This window comes from Antechinus flavipes, chromosome 4 (genome assembly GCF_016432865.1).
Source record: "Antechinus flavipes isolate AdamAnt ecotype Samford, QLD, Australia chromosome 4, AdamAnt_v2, whole genome shotgun sequence".
Lineage (NCBI taxonomy): Eukaryota > Metazoa > Chordata > Mammalia > Dasyuromorphia > Dasyuridae > Antechinus > Antechinus flavipes.
Window position 1 is genome coordinate 430,609,095 of NC_067401.1, and position 24,358 is coordinate 430,633,452.

The 24,358-nt window shown below is 37.2% G+C and overlaps 1 protein-coding gene across 2 annotated transcripts in view; it reads left to right on the forward strand.

Annotated features, from left to right (window-relative positions):
- FAM78B (family with sequence similarity 78 member B) overlaps positions 1-24,358 on the forward strand; it is a 127,950-nt gene that overhangs the window by 96,705 nt on the left and 6,887 nt on the right. The window contains exon 2 of one of the 2 annotated variants that reach the window (XR_007953848.1): positions 13,701-14,624. Coding sequence is in view for 1 of the 2 variants with exons in the window: in XM_051999098.1 (XP_051855058.1) it covers positions 13,701-14,223 (523 nt within the window). In the remaining variant the exon portion in view is untranslated. Of the gene's footprint in view, positions 1-13,700; positions 22,416-24,358 lie in introns of those variants that run through there. The other variant, XM_051999098.1, reaches the window with a different exon arrangement.

Consider the following 24,358-nt stretch of genomic DNA (forward strand, 5'->3'; position numbering starts at 1 on the left):
ATTAGATCTCAAGGAGTAAATTGGGTGAAACAAATGTCTCCTTGACTTTGAAGAATCGCCATTCTTTCCCTCTCTCCATCCCATCCCCAATCTGCACACTGAATCTAGATAACAATAAAATTTGATAGCTGAGTGTCCATATCAACAGACCCTGGTCAAATAATGAATTTGGACTCATAGTATTAGAGACTAGGACTGCTATAGGAACCATTAGGATCAAACATTAGAGAAAAGAGATTGAAGGCTCTGAACTCAGGACATCACAAGTTCCAGTCGAGTCATAAGTAAACCTATCATTTATTTTCATCTCCAGACAGATGTGCTATTAAATTCAGCCAAAGAAAAACTAATTATGTCTGTATAAATAGTAGTTAAAAATGCAGAGTTGATTTGATACAACCCTCCATTAGATTGCAATGCAAGAACATTGAGTGGTTTTTGTTTACTGCTGCTGGCAATTTGGATTATGGAGCATAGGCAGATTTAGTTAACCAAATTATGTATGAACCTCTGCTGGATGGAGGTACTTGAAGATTTCCTCCAGGAGCACAGTTAGAGATGTTCCATTAGAACTGAAAAGTTTAGAGGCTGAGCCATGAGCAGATTTGTGACAGTTAAGCGGGAATATCACAGGATGTCTCCCTAGCCTCAGGACATAGTTCAGGGCTCAAACAGGGAAAAACAAGCCAATTCTCTGGCAGTAAATTGGAACCTTGAACTTAAGAACTGGAGTCAGATTCCATTTTCTCAATGGAGCAATATGCTCTGCAATCATTAAAAGTCTCAGCCAATGGTTTTCCTCTCACACATTCATGATTTAGCAAAGCATGGAACAAACTGAGAGATAGAAGAACTGTATTCTAGTCCTGGTTCTGCCATTTCTATGTAATTTTGATCAAATCATTTTATCTCTCTGGGCCTCATTTTTATCTGAGGCTCAATTATCCCTAATCAGAGTGATATTAGATGACATGATCTTTTATATTTCTTCAAGCTCTGACAGCCTACATTATTATATTGCATACATTTGTTATCATCAATGATTTAGAGTGAATAGATACATCTTGCATTTTTAAAAATCAAAACATTTCCATAAAAATATACCTTAGGTTGAAATAAAGACAACTTAATAGGGCCTTTCTACCTACCCTCCCCCCTGCTTAGAAGTTCGAAATAGATGAAAAAAGAAAAGTAGGAAAAGGATTTTAATTCAAAATGGCTACAACAACATGAGCAATCAAATTCTAGAACCGGGGGACATTACAGAGATCTGATTTTGCTAACCAGAACCTACTCTACCTAAAGTCAGAATACAGTATCTCTTTTGGTTTTCTGACAGCATGGGAAAGAAGGCATGAAGAAATGCTTTAGGGTCCTGTGCCTTAATCACAGTGGCTTTAAGAGAAAGGGCACTATAATAATGGAACAAGGAGTCATTTGCCCATATTTACTACTAATGTCAAATTCTTTTAGCTGCTTCCCTCTGGCCTTCCTCCCTCTGGCTACTCCTCTCCCACTATCTATCACTTTCAGGGAATCAGTCACAGATATCACAGAAAGCTAAACTAAAAAATTGCCAATCCTCAGCCCTGTTTGTAGTGGCTAGAAACTGGAAAATGAATGGATGCCCATCAATTGGAGAATGGCTGGGTAAATTGTGGTATATGAATGTTATGGAATATTATTGTTCTGTAAGAAATGACCAGCAGGATGAATACAGAGAGGCTTGGAGAGACTTACATGAACTGATGCTAAGTGAAATGAGCAGAACCAGGAATCATTATACACTTCGACAACGATATTGTATGAGGACATATTTTGATGGAAGTGGATTTCTTTGACAAAGAGACCTAACTGAGTTTCAATTGATAAATGACGGACAAAAGCAGCTACACCCAAAGAAAGAACACTGGGAAACGAATGTGATCTATCTGCATTTTTGTTTTTCTTCCCGGGTTATTTATACCTTCTGAATCCAATTCTCCCTATGCAACAAGAGAACTGTTCGGTTCTGCAAACATATATTGTATCTAGGATATACTGCAACATATCAAACATATAAAGGACTGCTTGCCATCTAGGGGAGGGGGTGGAGGGAGGGAGGGGAAAAAATTGGAACAGAAACGAGTGCAAAGGATAATGTTGTAAAAAAAAAAATTACCCTGGCATGGATTCTGTCAATATAAAGTAATTATTAAATAAAAATTTAAAAAAATAAAAAATAAATAAAAAATTGCCAATCCTTTAGCATGGTATTCAAGTCTTTCACTACACTGGCCCCAAACTATTTTTTGAACCTTAGCCCCGACTACTCTGTTGCTCAAACCTTCCATTATAATCGGTCTTCTATATTTATTGCTCACCAAACTCCCAGCATATTTCTAGCCTAACCTTTGCTCCATCCCATCCACCTCCTCTGAATCCTCCCCTACTGGTCCCTCAAAGCCCAGCTCTAGTTTTACCTTCTTTAGGAAAGCTCTTCTGATTACCACAGACTGAAACAATCTCTCCTGTGAAATTCCAGGGCTTTTATTGACTTAGCACGCATTTGACCTTGATCATTTACTGCCTTAAATTTGTATTGCATAAGTCTTGCTTTTCTAAGTAGATTGTAACCTACTTTGTATTCCCCTAGCACAGGTCTTTGTACATCGTAGTGCTTTAAAAGTATTTCATATGAATTATAGGATTTTAGAATTAGAAGTGACCCGATAAGCAAACAGCATACTAGGACCCATTTTACAGTTGGGGAAACTGAAGCCCATCAATATTAAATAATTTCACTAAGGTCATGAAGGTAGTAAGTGCCAAACTAGTATTTGAACTCATTTTCTCTAGTTAGCAACCTAAGTTTCTCTAATCGAATCCATTAACTTTTTCACTATGCCTTGTTCTCCCTTATTTGATCAGTTTATTGAAATCCTTAGGCAATTTGCATTTCATTAATTCATATGCTCTCTTTGCTATAGCTACATATTTTACATTATTTTCAGGCCCTATCAGTGACATTATTATCCGAGACCACTGGATTCTGCCTTCTTCATTTTCAGTGCTGAAAAGATCTACTGGTATTTATCTTGGTCAGTCTCCTTATATAATCCCCTGGTGTGACCACAACTGGAATGTTCTATTTAATTGGAGCACCATTTTTAGGAAGAACACTGGAATATCACTTGATGTTAAACATCTTAAGTTAGTGAGGATACTGAGGACCATGGCATATAAGAATAAATCAAAAGAACTGAAGTTGGCTAGCCTGGAAAAAAAAAAGTATGGAGAGACAGAGAAGGCATTATAACTGTTTTCAAGTAATGGAAGGACTATTATATAGAAGCAGGGTAAGCCTTGTTCTTCATGTCCCCAAAGGTCAGAACTAGAAAACATGGGTGGAAATTTCAAAGGGAATAGATTTCAGCCAGATGTGAAGTAAGAATTCCTAACAACTGGAGCTGTCCACAAGTGGAACGGGCTGCCTCCAGAAGCTGCAAGATCCTCTTAGTTTAGGTCTTCGGTAGCAGAATGGATATCTACTGGTTGGATGCATTGCAGAAAGAAGTCCTGTGTCAATAGCAGCTGAATTCAATTGATTCTGAGTTTCCTTCAACATTAGAGATTCTGAGATTCCTTCAAGAAGTTGGAAGTAGATTCAGCCCTCTTTGCCACAGCTGAAAAAACTAGATTTGGTCTCAGACAATGAGGTCACTAAATGAACAATGGTCATGGAAAATCATCCATGCCTTCAAAGGGGGTAGTAAATTTCATAATCCCTAATTTTTTAAGATTATGGAAATTATGCTTTCAAATTAAGGGTAGAGAAAAATCAAATAAAGCTTAATATAAGAGTTAGAACCCCCTCTCCAAATCCCATTTTTAAATACCAAATTGCACCCCATCCTCCCACTTTCCCTTTTACTACAACAGTTCCTTTAAAGAATATTAGATATGATCTTTTTTCTGATTCAGAGGGGAAAAAAATTCACAAAGAAAGTATTCACCTCACTGTTTAGCCAAAAAAGGACTCTGTCCAAAAGGCAAAAGGCAACGGCCTGGAGGGGAAAAGTGGAGGCGGGTTGACAGTAGTTAGGGCTTCTCAGACTCTGGCATAAACAGTAGAGATGAATAAAAGCCTACTTAAAGAAAAACTTACTGTGTAATAATGGAATGAAATATCTGAAAATTGGGATGAGAGCCAGCACTGAGACTGGGAAATTGCATGTGAGTAGGCTGAGAGCCTGGCCTCAGGCAGGAGGTTCTGTGACTCACAAACTCTAAAACGGAGAATGAACTTTGCTTACTCCTTTCCCATCCTAACTTCTTGCTTCTCTTCCTTGCCTTCCAATCTAGCTTCTCTAATCATCCTTTTACTTTCTGTACTCTGTCTTTCTCATGTACTCTCTGAGTGCTCCCCTCTCTCACCTTGAATCTGTCTTCTAAGGAGTATCTAATATCCACCTATTTTCTATTTATTCTTTGAATACAATGGGATCATTGGGTAATCATTTCAGATCTATAAGGAAAATTAGAGGCCATCTAACATAATCCTCTCATTATACAGATGAAGAAACTGAGGCCCAAAAATGTTCAGTGCCTTTCCAAGATCATATAGATACCAAATGTGAGAGACAGGATTCAAACTCAGGTCCTCTGATTCCAAATTCAGCAACCTTTCCACTTCTGGTTCATTGGTTGTTATTATTGCTGTTCAATTGTTTTAGTTGCATCTGATTTTTTGTGACCCCATTTGGATTTTTCTTGGCAAAGATATTGAAGTGTTTTTGCTATTTCCTTCTCCAGCTCATTTTATAGATAAAGAAAATGAAGCAAACAAACAGGATTAAGTGACTTGCCCAGGGTCACACAGCTAGTAAATGTCTGAGGCTAGATTTGAACTCAGGTATTCCTGATTCCAGACCTTGTGCTTTATTTGTGTTCCCTAGTTGCCCCTCCCAGCATATTAAATCCCAAACAAAATGTAAGTACTCACAGGTGTCCAACATCACTCCCACACTCTAATTCCCCCATTCCAAGCACGTGTGTTGGGATATTCCCAGCCCAAATGATTTCACATGGATTCCATGAGGAAACTACAGAACTGCCCTTGGTCTTTGGAGAAAGAGGCAAAGGTCAGGTGGATGATTGATCAGAGTTCTCTTGCCCGGCAGTTTGCCTGGTACACTCAGCATCCCTACAATAACCTCTCTGCGACAGTTACCAAGGTGCCACATTTAATTATCTACCAGTCAACTGTCAGATAAAGATAACAGATCAGTCATGCTGAAATAATTTCATCCCACAAGTCTCCAGTTTCCCAAGAGCTCTTGGGGCTCTATGCCTCATAGACCTCCCCCAGTTTCCACCAAAAAAAAAAAATCAGTTCGTTCACCAATTGTGCATCTCACTTTATAGTTTTTGCAACCACTGTTTGAAGTTCTAATTTGGCAGCTTCTCAGATCTTTAAAGAAGGAATTAGGAGATGGAGCCCGTGGAGTGGGAAAGACCAGTTCATACTGTTTATAGAAACAAAAATCTGTTGTCAACTGCTTGGAAGACCTTAGCTTTCTCTACTCTTTATAAATCCTTCAGAACAGCCTGGAGGAAACCAGCTTCTCCTGAGTGGTGATGCTTATTGCATCACTTATTCCATCCACAATATTCATCCTTATCTTCCTTGATCCAAACTCCCCCAAATTCTCTCTCCTTCATTGTCTCCCTTGACATTGAAGCCTCTTTCTTGGTTTTTCTCTTCCTTATATGCCTCTCCCTTTCTTTCTCCTTTGCTGATTCATCATCCAGCCCCTGCCTCCTAAGCATAGTTGTCCCTCAAGGTTCTATCCAGGCTCCTCTGTACTTTTTTCTCTATAGTACCTTGGTGAACTCATCAGCTTACAGGTGTTTAGTTATTATCTCTCTGATGTCCCAAAAGCATCTCAAACTCAACCTAGCCAAACTTGGATTCATCTTGTATCTCTACTCTTTGTGGAAAGAGACTTGTGTCTCCTCACCTTTTTCCCTCAGAATAATGGTTCCATCTGTATCTCTAGCTCTCTTGTTTCTGTCTCTCTCTGACTCTGTCTCTTTGTGTGTTTCTGTGTCTGTGTCTGCCTCTGTCTCTATCTCTCTCTCTACCTCTCTGTATCTCTGTCTCTGCCTTTCTCTCTCTCTCTTCCTGTCTCTCACCCCGCTGTCTCTCTGTTTCTGTCTCTGTCCCTATCTGTGTGTGTGTATGTCTTTGTCTTTTTCTTCCCTAATTCTCTTTCCTTCCTTTCCTCTTTTTTCCTTTCTCCCTTCTCTTCAGTTCTTCAGTTCTCTCTTTCTATCTCTCTCAATTACCTTATTTTATCAATTTATCATCCTCACTTCTCATATCTAACCACTTCACACACACACACACACACACACACACACACACACACACACACACACAGAGGCACAACGCTATTTCAGGTCATTTGTACTTCTTTCCTTAATTATTACAGTAGCCTTCCAACTAGTCCCTCTGGTTTTAGTTTCTTCCCTATCAATGCCATCCTTTCCACAGCTGCCTAAATAGTCTTCCCAAGACATGATGCTGATTATGACACTTTCCATCTCAAAAATCTTCAATGGCTCTCTCATCTGGGATAAAATTACAATCTTCTCAGACTGACTGTTAAGCCCTTCTATAATTTAGTCCCAACCTACTTTTCCAAGCTAATGTTAAATAATACTACATTATTTCTCTTCATACAAAGTACATTTCCAGACAAATGGTAGCACTAGCTATTCCCTGAGCTCATCATTCAATCTTTTTCTCTGCATTTGTGCAAGCCTGTTCCATTTAGGGTCTGGAATGCACCCCCTACTCATCTGCATATTTCCAAATCCATATCTCTCTTCAAAGCTGAGCTCATGTTCTGCCTCGGTCGTGAAGCCCTCCCTGATTCCATCAAACATCAAATATTCTCTTCCGTTGTTTTTACTTATCTGGGAATATGTAAGCATTCTGAAGGGTAGAACCATTTTCTTTGTTGTCTTTGGGTACCAATCCTTTAATATACTAATGAGTACTTAGGAAATGTTGTCCATGTTTCTAAGTCAGCCTCCCATATCCTTCATGGACTCTTCCCCAATTATTCCTCCATATAGAACTTTCCCTTCTCTGAAATTTTAAAAGCAAATTTCAGATTATCACAGAATTCTAGACTGTCTTGCATTACTTAATTATTCCATGTGAGTCTCTACAACCATATTGTAAGCTACAAAAGGATTGGGACTCTGTCTTCCATTTCTTTTGCTTTGAATACTATATGCATAATAAACACTTGGAAAAAGGCGGAATAGAGAAAGGGCAAGGGGAAGGAAAGGAAAGGAAGAGAAAAAAGGGAAAGAAAGAGAAGAGAAGGAGAGTAAAGAATATGATCGTAATACGCTTTGTCATTTTGTACATTGCAGCCATATCTTGAAGTATGAGGTATGGTTATAGGTAAATTGCTTATCACTGCAACAGAGTTAACTTGAAACAGTTGTTCCTATACTGACCATATATTTATCCCTGTAGTACTGTCATTTTTCAAAACACTTGTAGAGCTCCTCTTTTAAAATTACCATTAGAGCCTGTTTATAAGCCAAGCAAGAAACTTAGTCCCATGACACCAACAATGAATTACAGAATCTCAGAGATGGAAGGTATCTCAGAGGTTTTCTTGTCTAAGTCATACTCAATAAAAAAAGGCCTAATATAGCACATTCATCAAATAATAATCTAGCCTGTCCTTTATGGCACACCATGAGGGGAACTCCTGTTGTCTCCCAAGGCATTCTAGTATACTTTTGGAGAACTCTAATGGTTAGGAAGTTTTTTCCTCTCCTCAAGTCTATATTTCTCCCTTTGCGACTTTTACTCACTGATCCTCATTTTGCCCTTTGGGGATCAAGAAAAGATATGTGGGAGCCAGCTCACACAGTGAGCTGATTGTTAAATTTTTAGCAAGAGTTTATACCTCAAAACCCAGCAAATACTATAAATTGGGGCTTGATTTATTGTTTTGCTGACTATGTGCACTTAGGGAAGTGATGGAGAAAATGTTACTAGTAAAGATTAAACTTAAAAATGTGTTCTGCATACCTTTTTTGGAAATCAGATTATTAAAATACCTCTAGGTCAAATGGAACAAGTCTTCTTCTACAAAGCAGTAGTTCAACTACTTGAAGCTAGTTAGCATCTTTCCAATCATGATCCTCCCTCTATCTTGTCCCCAATAAGTTAGGTCCTCCCAGGACCTTCAACTGATCAATCAATCAACAATCAATTTAGTTAGAATCTATTGTGTGTTGGGCACTGTGCTAGGTTCTGGGAATAAAAAAAAAGGGCAAAAGACAGTCTTTCACCTCAAGGAGAAATTATATACCAATGTTAGAGCACCAAAGTAGAAATAAGGTTAATCCTGTATACTGGATTTTTGATGCAAAATGGTAAAGTTTATTAGACTCAATTCATTCATCACCTCCATATGATCCTTATGTGTCATGATCCTGAGATCCCACATAATTATGATATTACTAAATATTATTCCCAGAATTAAACATACACCAGATGTTGCCTGACCAGGGCAGAATACAGTGGGATTATTAGTTCTCTTGTTCTAAATAGTATAGCCTTCTTTTAAGGCTAAGATTATAATTGGGTTTTTTTGGCTAGGTATGTATTTATATGTTGTTGTTATTGTGTTGTTGTTGTCCAATCATTTCAACTAAGTTCAACTCTCTGAGATCCCACCTAGAATTTTCTTGGCAAAGGTATGGATGTGGTTTTCCATTTCCTTCTCCAGCTCATTTTACAGATAAAGAAATTAAGGCAAACACAGCTAAGTGACTTTCCCAGAGTCACACAATTAGCACAATTAGTAAGTGTTTGAAGCTGCATTTGAACTCAGGTCCTCTTGATTCAAGGCCAGTAATCTATCCACTATGACAACTAGGTGCTACACATGTATGTATATGTATACACAAGTGTGTGCATATATATAGTATAGATATATAGATACATAAATATATGTGTGTATGCCAAATAGAGCACATTTGACTCATATTGAGTTTGCGGTCCACTACCCTTTCTCCTTACTTTTATGAAATACAAGCTGCTGTCTAATGATGTTTCCTTTAATCTACTACTTGTGAAATTTATCTACTAAATCTAAAATTCACCCTAATCAACTTCCTTTTATTGATTCCATCTTACTAGATTAGTTCGTCAAGATCTTTTTGGATACAAACTCTGTAATCCAGTGCTTTAGCTATCCTGCCCAGCTTTGTGCCATCTGCAGATTTGATAAAGAATTTGGCTGTTACTTAATTCAAGTCATTGATAAAATGTTCAACAATGCAAATCCAAACACAGATCCTGGGAGCCATTTACTGGAAACTTCCTTCCAAGTTGATGTGGAACCTAAATCAATTGGCAAAATAAATTTCAAAAGCAAATTCATTGCCAAGCTTCAAAAGTATAAGTTGTATGTAACTCAAAAACGCAGATCATATTTCATAACAATAACTTTTGGATACAAGTGTATAATAAACTACAATTTCACAAAGAATTATAAATATTTTGTATACAACTAGACCACACTTTTAGGCAAACTGCTCTTTTTCATGGCAAAGAAATGAAAGAATAAAAAAACTAGAGCAAACTATTTTCAGACAATAAGAAAGAGATCTGATTTTTTTTTTTATAATTCTTTTAAAGGAAAAAATTCTTATAAAAGAAGGATCAATAAATGAGTCTTGCAGGCAATGTATGCATATAAATGTAGATAGCAAAATGACCTTGACAATGTTTTAGATGCAAAATTTATAATTGTATTAATACATTATTAATTTTTAAAAGTAAAAGGAATATATATATCTTAATAATATTTAATATACAATAAATGACTTCAAATTATATTCTAAATAGTTTGTATTTCTGCATAGTTTCATAGTAAGATCATTCACCTCCTTCTGAATCTTAATTTTACAAGCATCTAACCCATATCTCTCTATCCTTTTCATGAGAATAACAAAAAAGAGATATTATATCAAATGTTTTACTAACATATAAAAACCCTTTATCTCCAGATTTATAACTCCATCCAAAATGGAAATTAGGTTGGTTTGGTACCCTTGGGTTTTTATGCAAAATGACAATGTTTATTATACACACTTGATTCACTAGATCTACTTCCAAGTTAGTTGTTCTAAAATTCAAATCCATATGCAAAGGAGGAAGACATCTTCATTGAACACATTTCATAATGATAATAATTACTAGCATTTACAAAGCACTTTAAAGCACATAAAGTACTTTAGAAATGTCTCATTTGATTCTCACAATTCTAGGAGGTAGGGTTTAAAAAAACTAATTTCCAGACAAGGAAACTGAAACAATCAGAGATGAAGTGGCTTGTCCAGGATCACACAGTGAATAAGTATCTGAGGCCAGATTTGTACTCTGGTCTTATTGACTCCAGGTACAATCTGACATTGCATCACTTCCTTTCCTAAGAATCTCCCGCTGGCTCTGGAGGTAGTTTCACAAGAGCGATTTCAAACCTTGCTGAATAAGTATGTGACCACTCTGAAGGGCATGATGTGGATGTGGAGGTTCTGTCACGGTTATAAAAAAGAATCATTTTTGTTTTCATTGCCACTGCCATTTGTTACACTACTTACATGATGACAGCTTGTACTTTAATATTTTAAAACTTCTTAAATGTTTTTCTCAGAAGGGTCCTGTGCAATAGAGGTAGTGCTGGGATTGATATGTTCACTCTACAGATGAGAACAATGAGACTCAGAGAGGTTAATTGCTCTCCCTTTGGTCTCACAGCAAGTAATTTCATACCCATTGTCATTTCCACCCAAATCTCTTCACTGCAAATCCAAAAGTATTTCTGCTACCCCATGTAACTTCTCTTCCCCAATAAATTTCTATTTTATTGTTTTTATTCTGGTGCTCCCTCACCATTAGCACATATATATTTGTTATAAATTGTATAAACTCCAGTTTATTTGTTTTATATTTGTATTATCATCTGTATTCTTATCAATATTAGGGAAGTTGGAGGCCCAATAAGATAACTTGTCCCAAGGTCCTTGACCTAAGGCTCTTATCATTTGGTTTTATTATAGAAAAATAGAGATGATCCTACAAGCAGAAAAAGTTTGTATCCACTATAAAAAAATATAATTCAATGAACATCCCCCCCCCGAAAAAAAAATATTTACGGTATGCAAGGCACTGGGTACCAAGTGCTAGTGCAGAAATCCTCAAACTACTGCCGAAGCCAAATGCGGCAGCTGAGGACAATTATCCCCCTCACCCAGGGCTATAAAGTTTCTTTATTTAAAGGCCCACAAAACAAAGTTTTTGTTTTTACTGTAGTCCGACCCTCCAACAGTCTGAAGGACAGTGAATTGGCCCCCTATTTAAAAAGTTTGAGGACCCCTATGAGTTCTCTAGTCTTTCCAGGGATAAATCTATCTGAGAAATCAAAAAGTGTGCCTCTATCAAATTAAGTCTGATAATACACAAATCAAAAAAGAGATTCTCAGGAGTTATACTATGATCAGGAGGATTTAGAGGGCAGCAGGTGATTCCCAATGAGAGAAATGGATTTTACTACAAAGTATTACCATACAAACCCAGAAAAATATAAAAACCTCTAGATCTAATTTCCCTAGCCCAAATGAAGATGTATCAAAGTAATTTTGTGGCAAGGTGGCTGAGGGATTCAACCATTTTTCTTTGCTTGAACAAAAAAGCTTGGTCTTTGTCTCCTTTTTTGTCATCTCATAAAAGACTAGTTAGATCTATGACCAACCTTTGATCTATGTACAAATAGATTCTACTTGAACAAGTACTTCTACCTTTTATTTCATTTTGGTTTTTGGCAAGAGCGTAATAGCATTGTCTGAAAACTGCCCAATGACAGTGATTTGAAATAATGTTTTAAATAAAGTATCTCACTAAGTCTACAAGTGAGGTCACTTTGTACTTAGGGTGCTGTTGTCAACAGTGATTCACTATGGTGATATATAATTATTACAGGGGGACATCAGAATGAGAGAAGAGAGAAAACACATGTTGTTGTGGGCTCAGTTTGCCCCCATGGCATCCAATATTCAGTCTTAAATTGTGCAGGGAAGTAGCTCAGGCAGTGTCAAATATTCCCTGCCCCACCCCCAGAGGAAGATGACTTTCTACCCTAACTCAGTATTTTCAGACTGACACTAAGGGTTTTCGAGGTAGTGCTGACAGTTCAGATTCTTCAATACAATTATATTTTATAACATTTGTGCCCACAAAAGTTCCTTTATTATTTTTCATAAAAAATGGATCAGATCAGATCAGGTTTTATCTCTCTAAAAAAAGGTGAATGGAGAATTCTCTTTGGTTTTTGTAGTTATTTTCTTGGTTATAGATATTAGTAACCCCAGGGAGGGACAAAGAAAATAAGAAGTCAAGATCTACTTCACAATTTACCATGACTGGCCTGAAGAGTCAAATCTAACTATCTGTAGTTGACTCCAGAAGCTAAAAAGTCATCCTCATAGCCATAGGGATTTCTTTTGTATCTCCTTTTCCATCTTCTCATGAGGTAAAACAGAAAGAACAAACTGTGGGGAAGTGGGTGGCCTGAAATTATGGTATATATTCATCTTCTTTGCATGTGGAATGGATATGGGGCTGGGATGTATAGGACAGAGAGGCTAAATCACCTCCAGAAGCCATTTTTCACATCATGAAAAGCCAAAAGGAAGGAGAATTCAGAAGTACGAGCATTCAAAACTAAGCAAATAAATGCCAGGAATGGATTTAAAGGGAAATGGGGGAATAGTGGGGCAGCTCAGTAGCACAATGAATAGAGTTCTGGACCTGGAGTCAGGAACTCAGGACCTGAGTTCAATTATAGGCTCAGACATGTGCTAACAGTTTGACCCTAAGCAAGTCACTTAAATTAGTTTGTCTCAGTTTCCTCATCTGTAAAATGAGCTGGAGAAAGAAATGGCAAGCCATTCCAGTATCTTTCCCCCAAAAAAATCCCAAATGGGTCACAAAGAATTGGACATGACTAAAAACAATTGACCTGAAGGAACAGTATATTAGAAGGTATCCATTTGCAGTGCTGTTCATCTAAAAACAAATGTAGTTGCTGAAAGGTGAGAGTTGCCTCCTCATTCTAGCTGTTCCTTAGTTTTGCCTTGGCTAAATTGGTAACTAAATGTAACATGCATTTTGAAAAATTCTCTTGCTTGGACAGTTATTCCACTGTAACCCCTAATATATTACCATACTCCTCAATATTTCTCCATCCTTATAGTTTTGATCTATAAGCTCCAGATAGGTAATTCATCTTCTTCTTCTTTTTGACTTGATGGTTCCTTTCATCTACAACAGGGAGATGATTTCAAACCATTGAGTACAATTTCGCTGTTGCTAATGATTAGTACATTTGAAGGCTTCACAGCTGTAAGAGAGACTAACTTTTCCCAATTAGGAATGTCATTATTGAATTTATGGGGGGGGATTTAATTTGATTCTACAATAGTACAATATAATTTTAAGCAATTCTTTCTTCTGCCAGATCTCCTATGCTGATGTTAATAAGACAAGGGCTTCTCAGTTCCCTTTGTAGAATTAACCCAGCCTCTTCTTTTCTTGTACATCTCTTCTGCTTTCCTAGGTCAAGCTGGGAACTGCCGGATTTGAGGGAAGGAAGAGTAAAAGCCATCAGTGACTCAGATGGGGTGAGCTATCCTTGGTATGGAAATACTACCGAAACTGTGACTCTGGTTGGACCCACCAACAAGATTTCCAGGTTCTCAGTCAGTATGAATGACAATTTCTATCCCAGTGTGACATGGGCTGTCCCTGTGAGTGACAGTAATGTTCCACTGCTGACGAGGATCAAGAGGGATCAAAGTTTTACCACCTGGCTAGTGGCCATGAACACAACTACAAAAGAGAAGATTATCCTACAGACCATCAAATGGAGGATGAGAGTAGACATTGAGGTGGATCCCCTGCAGCTTCTGGGGCATCGAGCCCGTTTGGTGGGCAGGACTCAGCAGGAACAGCCCAAGATCCTGAATCGAATGGAACCCATTCCCCCCAACGCACTAGTGAAGCCCAATGCCAATGATGCCCAAGTCCTCATGTGGAGACCCAAGAGAGGACAGCCTCTGGTTGTGATACCTCCTAAATAGAATATTATTGTGTGTCTGGTACACACAGCCAAGTAGTGGAATGATGCTATCAGGGCATAGTGTGAACAAAAACTGATATTCTGAGCCAAAGCAGACCTCTTGGGTTTGCCTGCCTTTGCAGCCACTAGGAAAAATGGGGTTGCTCTTCAGGCAGAGGAATCATATTCCCTGGGAAGGTCCTTCCTTATTAAGGAAAGGAAATCACTGATCTTATGGACTTCCTGTGATGTATCCTGTGGGTAGCCATACTTCAGGTCTGATTAAGGAGGCTTCCTTTACCTGAACAACTGAACTGAATCCTTTGCAGTGAGACACAAGGAATGAAAACACAATTAATCAGTGCCTGTGGCAAATGCTGCTTCCCAACCATTAGAAGTGGAAATGGAAAACATCCATACCAGGTGTTTGTAAGACATAACAGTCCTGATGACTGATTAGAGGGTGTTGTGAAATGAGGGTTGAAAGTTGGGTGGTTGTGGGGTGGGGAAAAAACTTACAAAAAAGTGGGAGGAGTTGTTACAGTATTTATACCTATGCATTTTAATTGATAATCAAAAGGTCAACATGTTCATTGGAATGAAAGGAATGTTTACAAAGGGGGCAAGTGGGAATGTTGTGGGAATGTGTTCTAAACAGTGATGGAGCCCAGTCTGCATAGGACTGTCCTAGGTGCTGAAGCAAAGTACAATGTGAATTGCCAATGGTTTCATCTATCTTCCTCTTTCCAATAATTATTTATTCAAAATAATTTTAAGTCTAGTATTTTGCATGCATAGTTCCTGTATTCTACAGTAGCTATGATATTTGGAGCTTTCCCCATATTGTCAGTGAAATCCAAATCCATCTCCTTTACAACTGATCTATACCTTCCACACTACCAGCCTAACTCTGCAAAAAGAAAATCATTTTAAATGAATGGTGGAGCCACAAATCCACTTAAGGATTCAAGAGCATTTCAACAAACTTGACTAGTATTTCCTTTCCATTTGTTTAACATCTGAATGGATGACAGATCCTATGGGATGCATATATCAGAATGAAATAATAAAACTACACACAAATTCTGCAAATACAAATGTACTATATGCGCATATGTAGTACACATATTATATATTCATATATGTGTATATATGTATGCTCCATTTTATAATAGTTTCAGATAACTTTTCAAATTAATGGGTGTTGGTTTAAAAAATGGCTTATCACAGGTCACCCACAAAGCTTTATTAAAAAAAAAAAAACACAATTGTCTGCAATTCATCAGAAAAAAAATCAGCATTTTAGAACTGGAAGAAACTTTTCAGAGATTACTTGGGCTCTTAGTTTTGAAATCTTGTATTCCAAGAATAAGATAATTTAAAATGGAAGGCCATTCACTCTTAAATTACATCAATATGACGCATGCTGTTGTCCAAAGTGATTCCATCCTCCACTGTCAGAAAATTTTGTAGATTTCAAGGCTTCCTAATTTATTTTCCTTCAGGCAAACTAGAAATTTAACTACAAAGGAGGAAAATCATGACATTGATGATAGCTAGTGAAGTTCTCATTCAAAATATTTAATAAAAAAATTTAATAAATTTTCAGCTTAAAATCTTCACAATGCCCTGTCCACAGCCCTTGTGAGCTCCATATTTGGAAATGAAGAAGGTAGGATGAAGAAAGGTTCTAACAAACTTGCAGATAGATAAGAGTCCAAATGATCAGTTCATTGATAGTAGTCACTACTGTCATATTGAAAGATCTGCCAGCACTTAGTTTTTTACTCTGAAAGAGTAAATTACAAATATGTGTGGAGAAACAAACAGATTTTCTACTTGTGTTAAAAAATGATCCATTTTTTTTCCTATAGAATAATTATTACTGTCATGAAAGAGTTAAGGCAATTCCTTACTCCTTAAATTCCTGATTTTTACCATTCTACTCTAACCACCAGGTACAATTTACTAGATTAACTATGGACAGTAAGCAGATTTATTTATAACTAACATAATAATGACCCATCAGTGAGAGAAGATCTGGAAACATTCCTCGTGGAAATAATTTAGTTGCTGCATTTTTTTCTCTACCCTTTCCCTTTCTCCCTTTTTTGCTGTGAAAAATTTGCCTAAAGAAGGGAATCTATATGTTGGAGAATGAATTTATTCAGTTGTCACTAATAACAAAATCGCCAGCCTGAAGCAACAATAATTGAGTAAAGGCAGTATGGTATAATGGAGAGAGCACTGGGTGGAATCAAAACACTGAGATTCTAATCTCAGTTCTGGCATTGACTTAGTAGGTGGCAATCACTTTGTCTTGTTTTTCAGATTCCTCACCTATAAAATGGGGAGATTGAATTAATAAGATAAAACTATAATCTCTCCAATTCTAGCATTCCCCAATTCCTAGTTTGATGCAGTAGGGGAAAAAAACTGGATTTAGAATTAAAAAAAAAAAAAAGAAAAAACCTAAGTCAGAATCTTGGTTGTGCTAATCACCAGTTACATAACTTTGGGCAAGTCAATTAATTTCCTTAAGCCTCAGTTTCTTCATTTGAAAAATTAGAGGAATCAACAAGATGATTCTCAAGGTCTCTTCTAGCTCTAAAGATATGATCCTATGATTCTCTCAAATATTACCATCACAGGGTTTCTGATGTCAATCCTAAAGGCAGACCAACATACCAAAGATTTTTTTTTTCATACTGAATGTTCTGGGTGCCATAGAACCAATGAGGAAAGTTTATTCTACAAGATTTAAGAGCATAAAACTTTAAGGAAATCAAGTTAATGGGAATATGAATTTGGAAAAGAGATGAATGTGAATCATTTGCATTACAAAAGTATTCTTTGCTTTATTGAATCTTATTGAAAGATTCACCACAGGTTTTTTTTTTTAATTTATACAGGTTCCCTTCTATATTTAAAATTGAATTTAATTTATGCAAATTCTCTTTATCCTTTTTTCAGGAATTCATCTATTATTTGTAAAACAAGGCAGAATACATTGTGAGCCTGAGCATTTTTCATAACCTTACAATTTTCTAAGTTCCGAAACAAGTCTTCTGAAGTAAAAGAATGTTAGTCTGGCTTCATCAAGCTTTTAGAATTGAGAGAGCACTTGGAGAACATCTAATTTATGCCCTCACTTTTAGGTTAAGAAACTAGGTCCCAGAGAGATTAAGAACCTTTTTCAAACATCATGTCACTAGCCAGTTAGTGGCAAATTCAGGAAGAGAAATCAGTTCTTTCAATCACCATAATCCTATTTCCACTATCTTACACTGTCCCTCATAACAAATCTGATAGATTCTGGGAGATAGGATGATAATGAAATGAAGGTAAGTGAGCTTAGACAAGTTGAGCAGAAAGATGTTAGTTATCATCATCATCATAATGGGCTAGATGTAAAGTCAGAAAGACTTTAGAAAGACTACCTCTAATACTAGTTTTGTGACTCTGGACAAGTCAAAGACAAGCCTCTCTGAACCTCAGTTTCCTCATCTGTAAAATGAAATTGTTGGACCAGATGACCTTCAGCTTTAAATTCATGATCTCTAAAAATATCAAAGTCAGATAAATAATAGGTCTATAGAATATTTGAAAGTTAGCAATTTTCTATTAGGAAGTAATTCTTTCCCCTTCTGGGCATCCTGGCTCATTAACTCCCAGCAAGTCAAGATTACATCCATGAAAGGGTAATTTAATGACACAACTACCTCAAAGTAATAATAGCTAGAATTTACATAGAGTTGCAAGGCTTGAAAAATACTTTACAAATATTATATTATTTGATCCATACAACAACCCTGAGATTAGGTGCTATCTTTATTCTAATTTTACAGATAAGGAAACTGAGGTAGACAGAGATTATGTCCAGGGTCGTAAAGCTAATGCTGAATCCAAATCTGAACTCAGTATTTCTGACTCTAATCTGTTATTTTAATCAATTGAACCATCTATTTGCCTCAAAGCACTCTAGGGCTTACAAAGCATTTTTTATGATACCCCTATAAAAAAGATAGTGCCAGTATTTTCATCTTTACCTTACATACAAGACAATTAAAACAGAGAAATTAAGGTATTTTCACATAATCCCACAGCTTGAAAATTCCATATTCTGGGATTCAATATTCAAACCCAACTCTCCTAACTCCATCTGAAATTTGGATTGCTACCAGGATTCCATTCAGGCTTTCTTCCCCCTGAGTATGGCTGAGCCCCAAACCAGGCACTGTCAATTGGAGTTACAGATTCAGAGCCATGGTGAGTGGCAATGGGAAAGTCTTGGCACCACGGTAGCATTCATTTTCCAAGTAAATTGAGCATAAGATTCTTTTGCCTTATGTTTCTATTTAAATTATCAGTCATATCATATCAGAGAAGTTTGCCCTATTGCATAGAATCATAGAATTTGAGGGACCTTAGCCCTCTCCTCTTCCCTATTTACCAGCTAAGAAAACTGAGACTGTAAGTGCTTATGATCACAGCTAATTAGTAGCAGCACTGGGATAATTTCTGGTATTACTCTAGAGATTCTGGTATATCTCGAGAAAGCCCTATATCTATAGAGAGATATTAATTGAACTTTTCTACCTTATCCTCATTCCCTTCCTGGGACAAATCTGCTTTAAATTTTCAGTCCTCAAACCTTCAACTGCAAATTGATTAGTATCAAATCTGGAGACAAGCTGATTCATTCTTTTTAAAAAAAAGAAAGAAAGAAAGAAAGAAAGAAAGAAAGAAAGAAAGAAAGAAAGAAAGAAAGAAAGAAAGAAAGAAAGAAAGAAAGAAAGAAAGAAAGAAAGAAAGAAATATTGCTATTAAATCTCAAACCATCTTCTGGCTTGATATCTTTTGAGAAGATGCTCTTCACTTAATCTTTTTGCTGCTTGGATTTGGTTTCTTGTGTCATATTTTTCTTATAATGGCTTCAAGCTAGATAGATTAGGTGACCTCTTATTTTAGCACTCCATTATTTTGTAATTTTGGATCATAGTAGGCCAATTAGCTATGGAGTAGGGGAAATAACAATGGTCTTGGCATCAGAAGGCCCCAAATCAATTCCTGGCTTTGTCATTTGCCAGTTACACATTTAAGCCATTTGGCTTTTTTGAATTTTATTTTCTTCATTGATAAAAGGGAGGTGATAGCATTTGCACCAAGGCTCTCACAGGGTTGTTATAAGAGAATTTAGCAAACTTTAGAGTACTCTGCAGATAGAAATTGTGATTATTTATCCATAGCTTATATTTTTCCTCAGTCCTTTCAAAGGTTATTTTTAAAAGTGCTTCCTACTATGCCAAATCCCAACCTAGCACTAGAGGTGACCTCTCATGGACCAGCACTGGGATCTAAATAAGAAATGGCTGTGGGCAAAGAATCAGCCTTTTAAAATACCAAGTTTCTCTTTCATATTTGATTATGGTTAAAGAATGGGGAGAAATTGGAGAAAAAGAAGGAAGTGAGAATGAGGAGATTACAGAAGGCATCCTACTATCAATGAAAGTGCATGGATTTGAAGTCAGAGGACTTATGTTCAAATCCTCCCTCTGCAACTTACTAGCAGTAATTTTTGCCACATCCTTTCTCTTTTTCTAAACCTCAGTTTCTTCATTTGTAAAACAGATTTGACTATATGACCTCTAACATCCCTTTAAATCCTAAAATCCTGCCTCTATTTTGTGGCTCACTCAATTTTTCAATGGCTTTAATGAGCATATGAAAATAAACAGAGTAGGAAGTGAACACATCGTAGTAAGGATAATGCTTTCATATATAATGACTGCCATCCCCCAAAGGTAAAATGTGGGTAAAACAAGGCAACATCCTGGAGCTTCCTTTTACTACTCATATAGCAAAAAAAAAAAAAAAAAAAAAAAATACCCAGGAAATATGGGTAGTAAAACCTGTACAATTTCCCTTCTTTCAACTTCATTTTCCTCAATTATAAAATGGAAGGCTATATGGCTTCTAACATTCTTTCCAATTCTAATATTCTTGGACTCTAAAAAATGAGGCAACTGAGCTGGCTGATCTAGGAATCCTTAGGTGGAGTCACGATCTAATAAATGAGGGATCTAGTCTCCTAGTCATCAAACACCACACACCTCCCAAAAAAGAAGGAGGAAGGGAACAAGAAATATTGCTCCCGAAGTAGAAATTCCCTATGGTTGAGCAAAAGCCCTGCTGCCAAGGAGCTCCCAATACAGCTGAGAGCAGGCCGAGTCAGCCAGGGAGGGAGACAGAGGAGAGAGATAATGCCTTTCTTAGGTTCAGTTGGCATATAGAGCATCCCTTTGAGAGCTGAGGGGACAATTACATATCAACCAAGAGGACTCCCAACTGGGATACAAACAAAGATGTAAACATATGCACACATTCACCCTTCAAGCTGAAAAGAAAATTAATCAAAACCTGATGAACGGCTGAACTCTATAATTAAGCCCAAACGATCCTCACATAGAAAAGGAGCTGAGTGAGCAAGCTTGGTGCAAGGCAGTTATTTTTATTCCAAGGCCTCATTGCCGTTAATGCCTTTTGAGTCCTTGAGCACATCTGGTTCCAGTCTCCTTGGTAGAAGAACACCTACCCTTCAGGGATCTTCAGTGACTCTTGAGGATCTGAGCGGCATATTTGGCCATGGAATGGGCTGGCTCAGGGACCCTTCCTGACCATTTATCCAGTATATTGTGGGAGTAATTCTTTCTCAGATATGGGATAGAACAGACTGTAGCTGCAAATTTCAAATTCTGTGATTCTATATTACTGAGATCATAGGTAAGGGCCGAGTCCAAAGCAATTTGTCCATTCTCTGAAGTCTGTTGGAAGCATCTCTGGCTGAAAATAGCCAGTTAACAACAGCTCACTTTCATGTAGAATGAATAGCATTGTGGTTATCTCATTCAATCCCCACAACCCCCTGGAAAGTCTGGATTATGTTATTATCCCCATTTTACTGATGAGAAAACTAAAAATTGATTCAGTTAAGTAATTTGCCCAAAGGCAAGTCCTTGAGAGCTTGCCCAGTTCTCAAAGCTGGAGACAGGATTGGGACCCAGATTTTCTAAGACTCCAAATTCAATGTTCTTTCCATTACATCATGCCTCTTCCCAGGGTAAAAAGAAGAGCTATGCTGTTTTCATTGGAAAGACACTGAATTATTGTGGGTCAACTTGTAGCTACAGTAAATCTTTATTATAAAACAGTTCCCTACAGCATGAACTCACTTATGCTGAGAATCAAATCAATCTCATCTATCCTACATAGTGAAAAAGTATGCATTTCTTCCTATAACATTGGGAGTTGCTTTCTCTGTGGCTAGTTCCTGTGAGATCAATATTATAACAGAAATGAACTTGTGCTAGGTAAATAAAACCTTACCCTGTGTCCATAGAAAGTCTTGCCAGCTCACGCTTCACTTGAGAAGCAGGCACATAGATAGTAAACACAATTAAGATTGTGTTCTCTGCCTGCCCAATTTCATTGTTCATGGAGATTACATGCCTAGTGACCTTAATTGTTTCTAGAGATCACTTTGACCTGGTGGAATAAGTTCTCCATAAATGACTGGGCATCCATGCCTGCAGATGACTCCCTGGGAATGACCAGATCATTGCCATATGGGTAAGAAACACCAAAACATACCTTGCCCTTCATGAAGACCCTACCTTTCCTGGAGAAGTTGGTTCCACAGCAGACCCACCTTTTTAGCTTTGTCCACAGGCCATTCTCCCTTGCTTTAGACAAATGCTTCCTATTAAGAAGTCAGTTCAATATGCTTTCATGAGGAGCCCAACCTACACCAATACTTTACTACTTTACTTAACCCCATTCAGGTCCCTTTGAGAACATGGCAAGAAGACTATATTCAGGGACTCCTTCCTACATTTGAAGGACCCTGCCTAGCATTAGAGGGAACGGTGCTATCAGGCTATTCCAAGAAGCATTTTTAAAAATAGAGGATCTTGTGCTGGATCTTGTAGGCCCATCTCTTTTGCTAAGGTCTGAGACCTTAAGCAAAGAACTGCACTTTTCAGTGCCTCAGTTTCCCCATTTGCTAAATGAAGATCATAATACCTTCCCTGTCTACTTCACTGAGTAGTTGTGAGAATGAAATGAAATATGTAAAGAGAAGATACTCCAAACAAAGTTAAAAGTACTATTTCAATAATATCTTTAGTATTCTTGTTATGACATTACTATTGCAGAGGGTGCCCCAAAAGTCTTAGTGCACTATTAAGCTTTTAATTCTTTAAAAAGTCTGTGATCTCTAAACACATTCAAATCAGATTAGCAATAGAGGTATAATCCTTCCTTGGACGTAATTGACTTGCTGGAAGGTAATGAATCAGGATGCTAGGAATGGGGAAAGACTTGCTTCCTAATAGAAAAATGCTAACTTTAAAATATTTTATATTTTTTAGCTTTAATAGTTTAAAATTGCACTAAGACTTTTTCTGGAACACCTTGTATTACCAACTCTGGGTAGATATATAGGCATATGTCACATTCTTTTAACAGTCTGTATAAGTTTTGTGTTAATTTATCTTAAAGTTTAAAAAAAAAACTTCTTTTTTATATAGAGAATCATTAGATTAAGGATGGGAAGAGGCAGGATGGTGTAGTAGAAAGAACACCAGATCTGGAGTTAAGAGGACCTGGGTTCAAATCCCAGTCTGGCTATGATGGGATTGGGCCAGTAATTTCCTCTTTCTAATTTCTTCATCAGTAAAATGATAAGTTTGGGCTTTGGGAACCCCTAAAATCCTTTTGAACTCTAAGACTGATCCTGTAACACTAAGAAATTCTCAAGCCAATTTTTGCTATCTTGAGTGAATAACTAATTGTCCTAAGCAAAAGGAATAAGGAGTAGAGAGAGGAGAAAGACTATTTATTATGACTTACAAAGACAAAAAAAAGCAGATATAGAAAATCTTGTGTGACATGGCAATGAGCAACACTATTGCATCTTAGAAGGATCTTAGAAGAGAAAGGAGTTCTGACCTCTAGATTTGGGGCAAAGTTGAAATATCTGCAGGATTAACCTAATTTAAACCAGAGTCAATAAGGTACCTGTGGTTTTACTCGCTAGCTGTGTAATCATTTGCAGTTGTGTTCAGTTTAGGGTTTTCTTGGCAAAAATACTGAAGTGGTTTGTCATTTCTTTCTCCAACTTATTTTACAGCTGAGGAAACTGAAGTTATAAGTAACTTGCACAGGGTCGCACAGCTAGTAAGTATCTGATGTTGGATTTGATTGGGTAGATGTGTCTTCCTGACTCCAGTCTCTATGCATTATGCCACCTAACTACTCCTTACGGTCTTGACCAAAGGGAATAAGTGAAAAATACAAATTCCTAAAGTATGGTTCCAAGGTCCTATGCAGTTTCTAATGGAGTGGGGGGAGAAGCTAGCTATAGAAAGCATTATTTCCCAGGAGTGTTCCTATTCCCCTCCACTTTTCTATATACCACATTAGGTTAGTCATATTCTTTAGTCACACAGAATTTTGTGGGGCAGTAGTGAAGGACATTAGTGTTTGTCCAGCCTCTTCATTTTCCCAAGACTCTGCCCAGCCAGTTGTCCTCTGGGTCAACTGTCCTCCCCTGCGGCTGTATTTTAAACCTCAATACTCTATCTAAAAGGAGTTAGTTTGTTTAATTGGAAGGTATTCCGTTAGAAACCTTAATTCCTACTTTACATATTCAGAGTCAAAACAGGAATGGCAGAAGTACCTATCCTTCATGCTCAGATCCAGATCCAGTTTTGGCCAACCAGAGAAATGTAGGTCAGTGTCTAAAGGAGACAACTGCTGGACAATGAGAAAGAGAGAAAAAGCTTACTGTAAGTAAGGAGGAAAAGAGGTCCAGAAGATATATAGTCCAGAATCCACTTGGCTTTAGCACCGATCAAACAGGATTAATGAGACATTTGGGGATAGAGTTCAGAAAAAGACAGGAAAGAGAGTAAGATGCAAAATGTTTCATTTCTTTTACAATGCATGGCTTAATAGGAGATGTTTAATAAAGACCTGTTAGAAAAATTAATGTTCATTCTCTATAGTCTGTCTGGTCCAGCAAGAAGACATGATAACAAAGAGAAAAGGAAGTATCTTTGAATGGGAAGAGGTCAGATATAGTTACTAACTTAGCC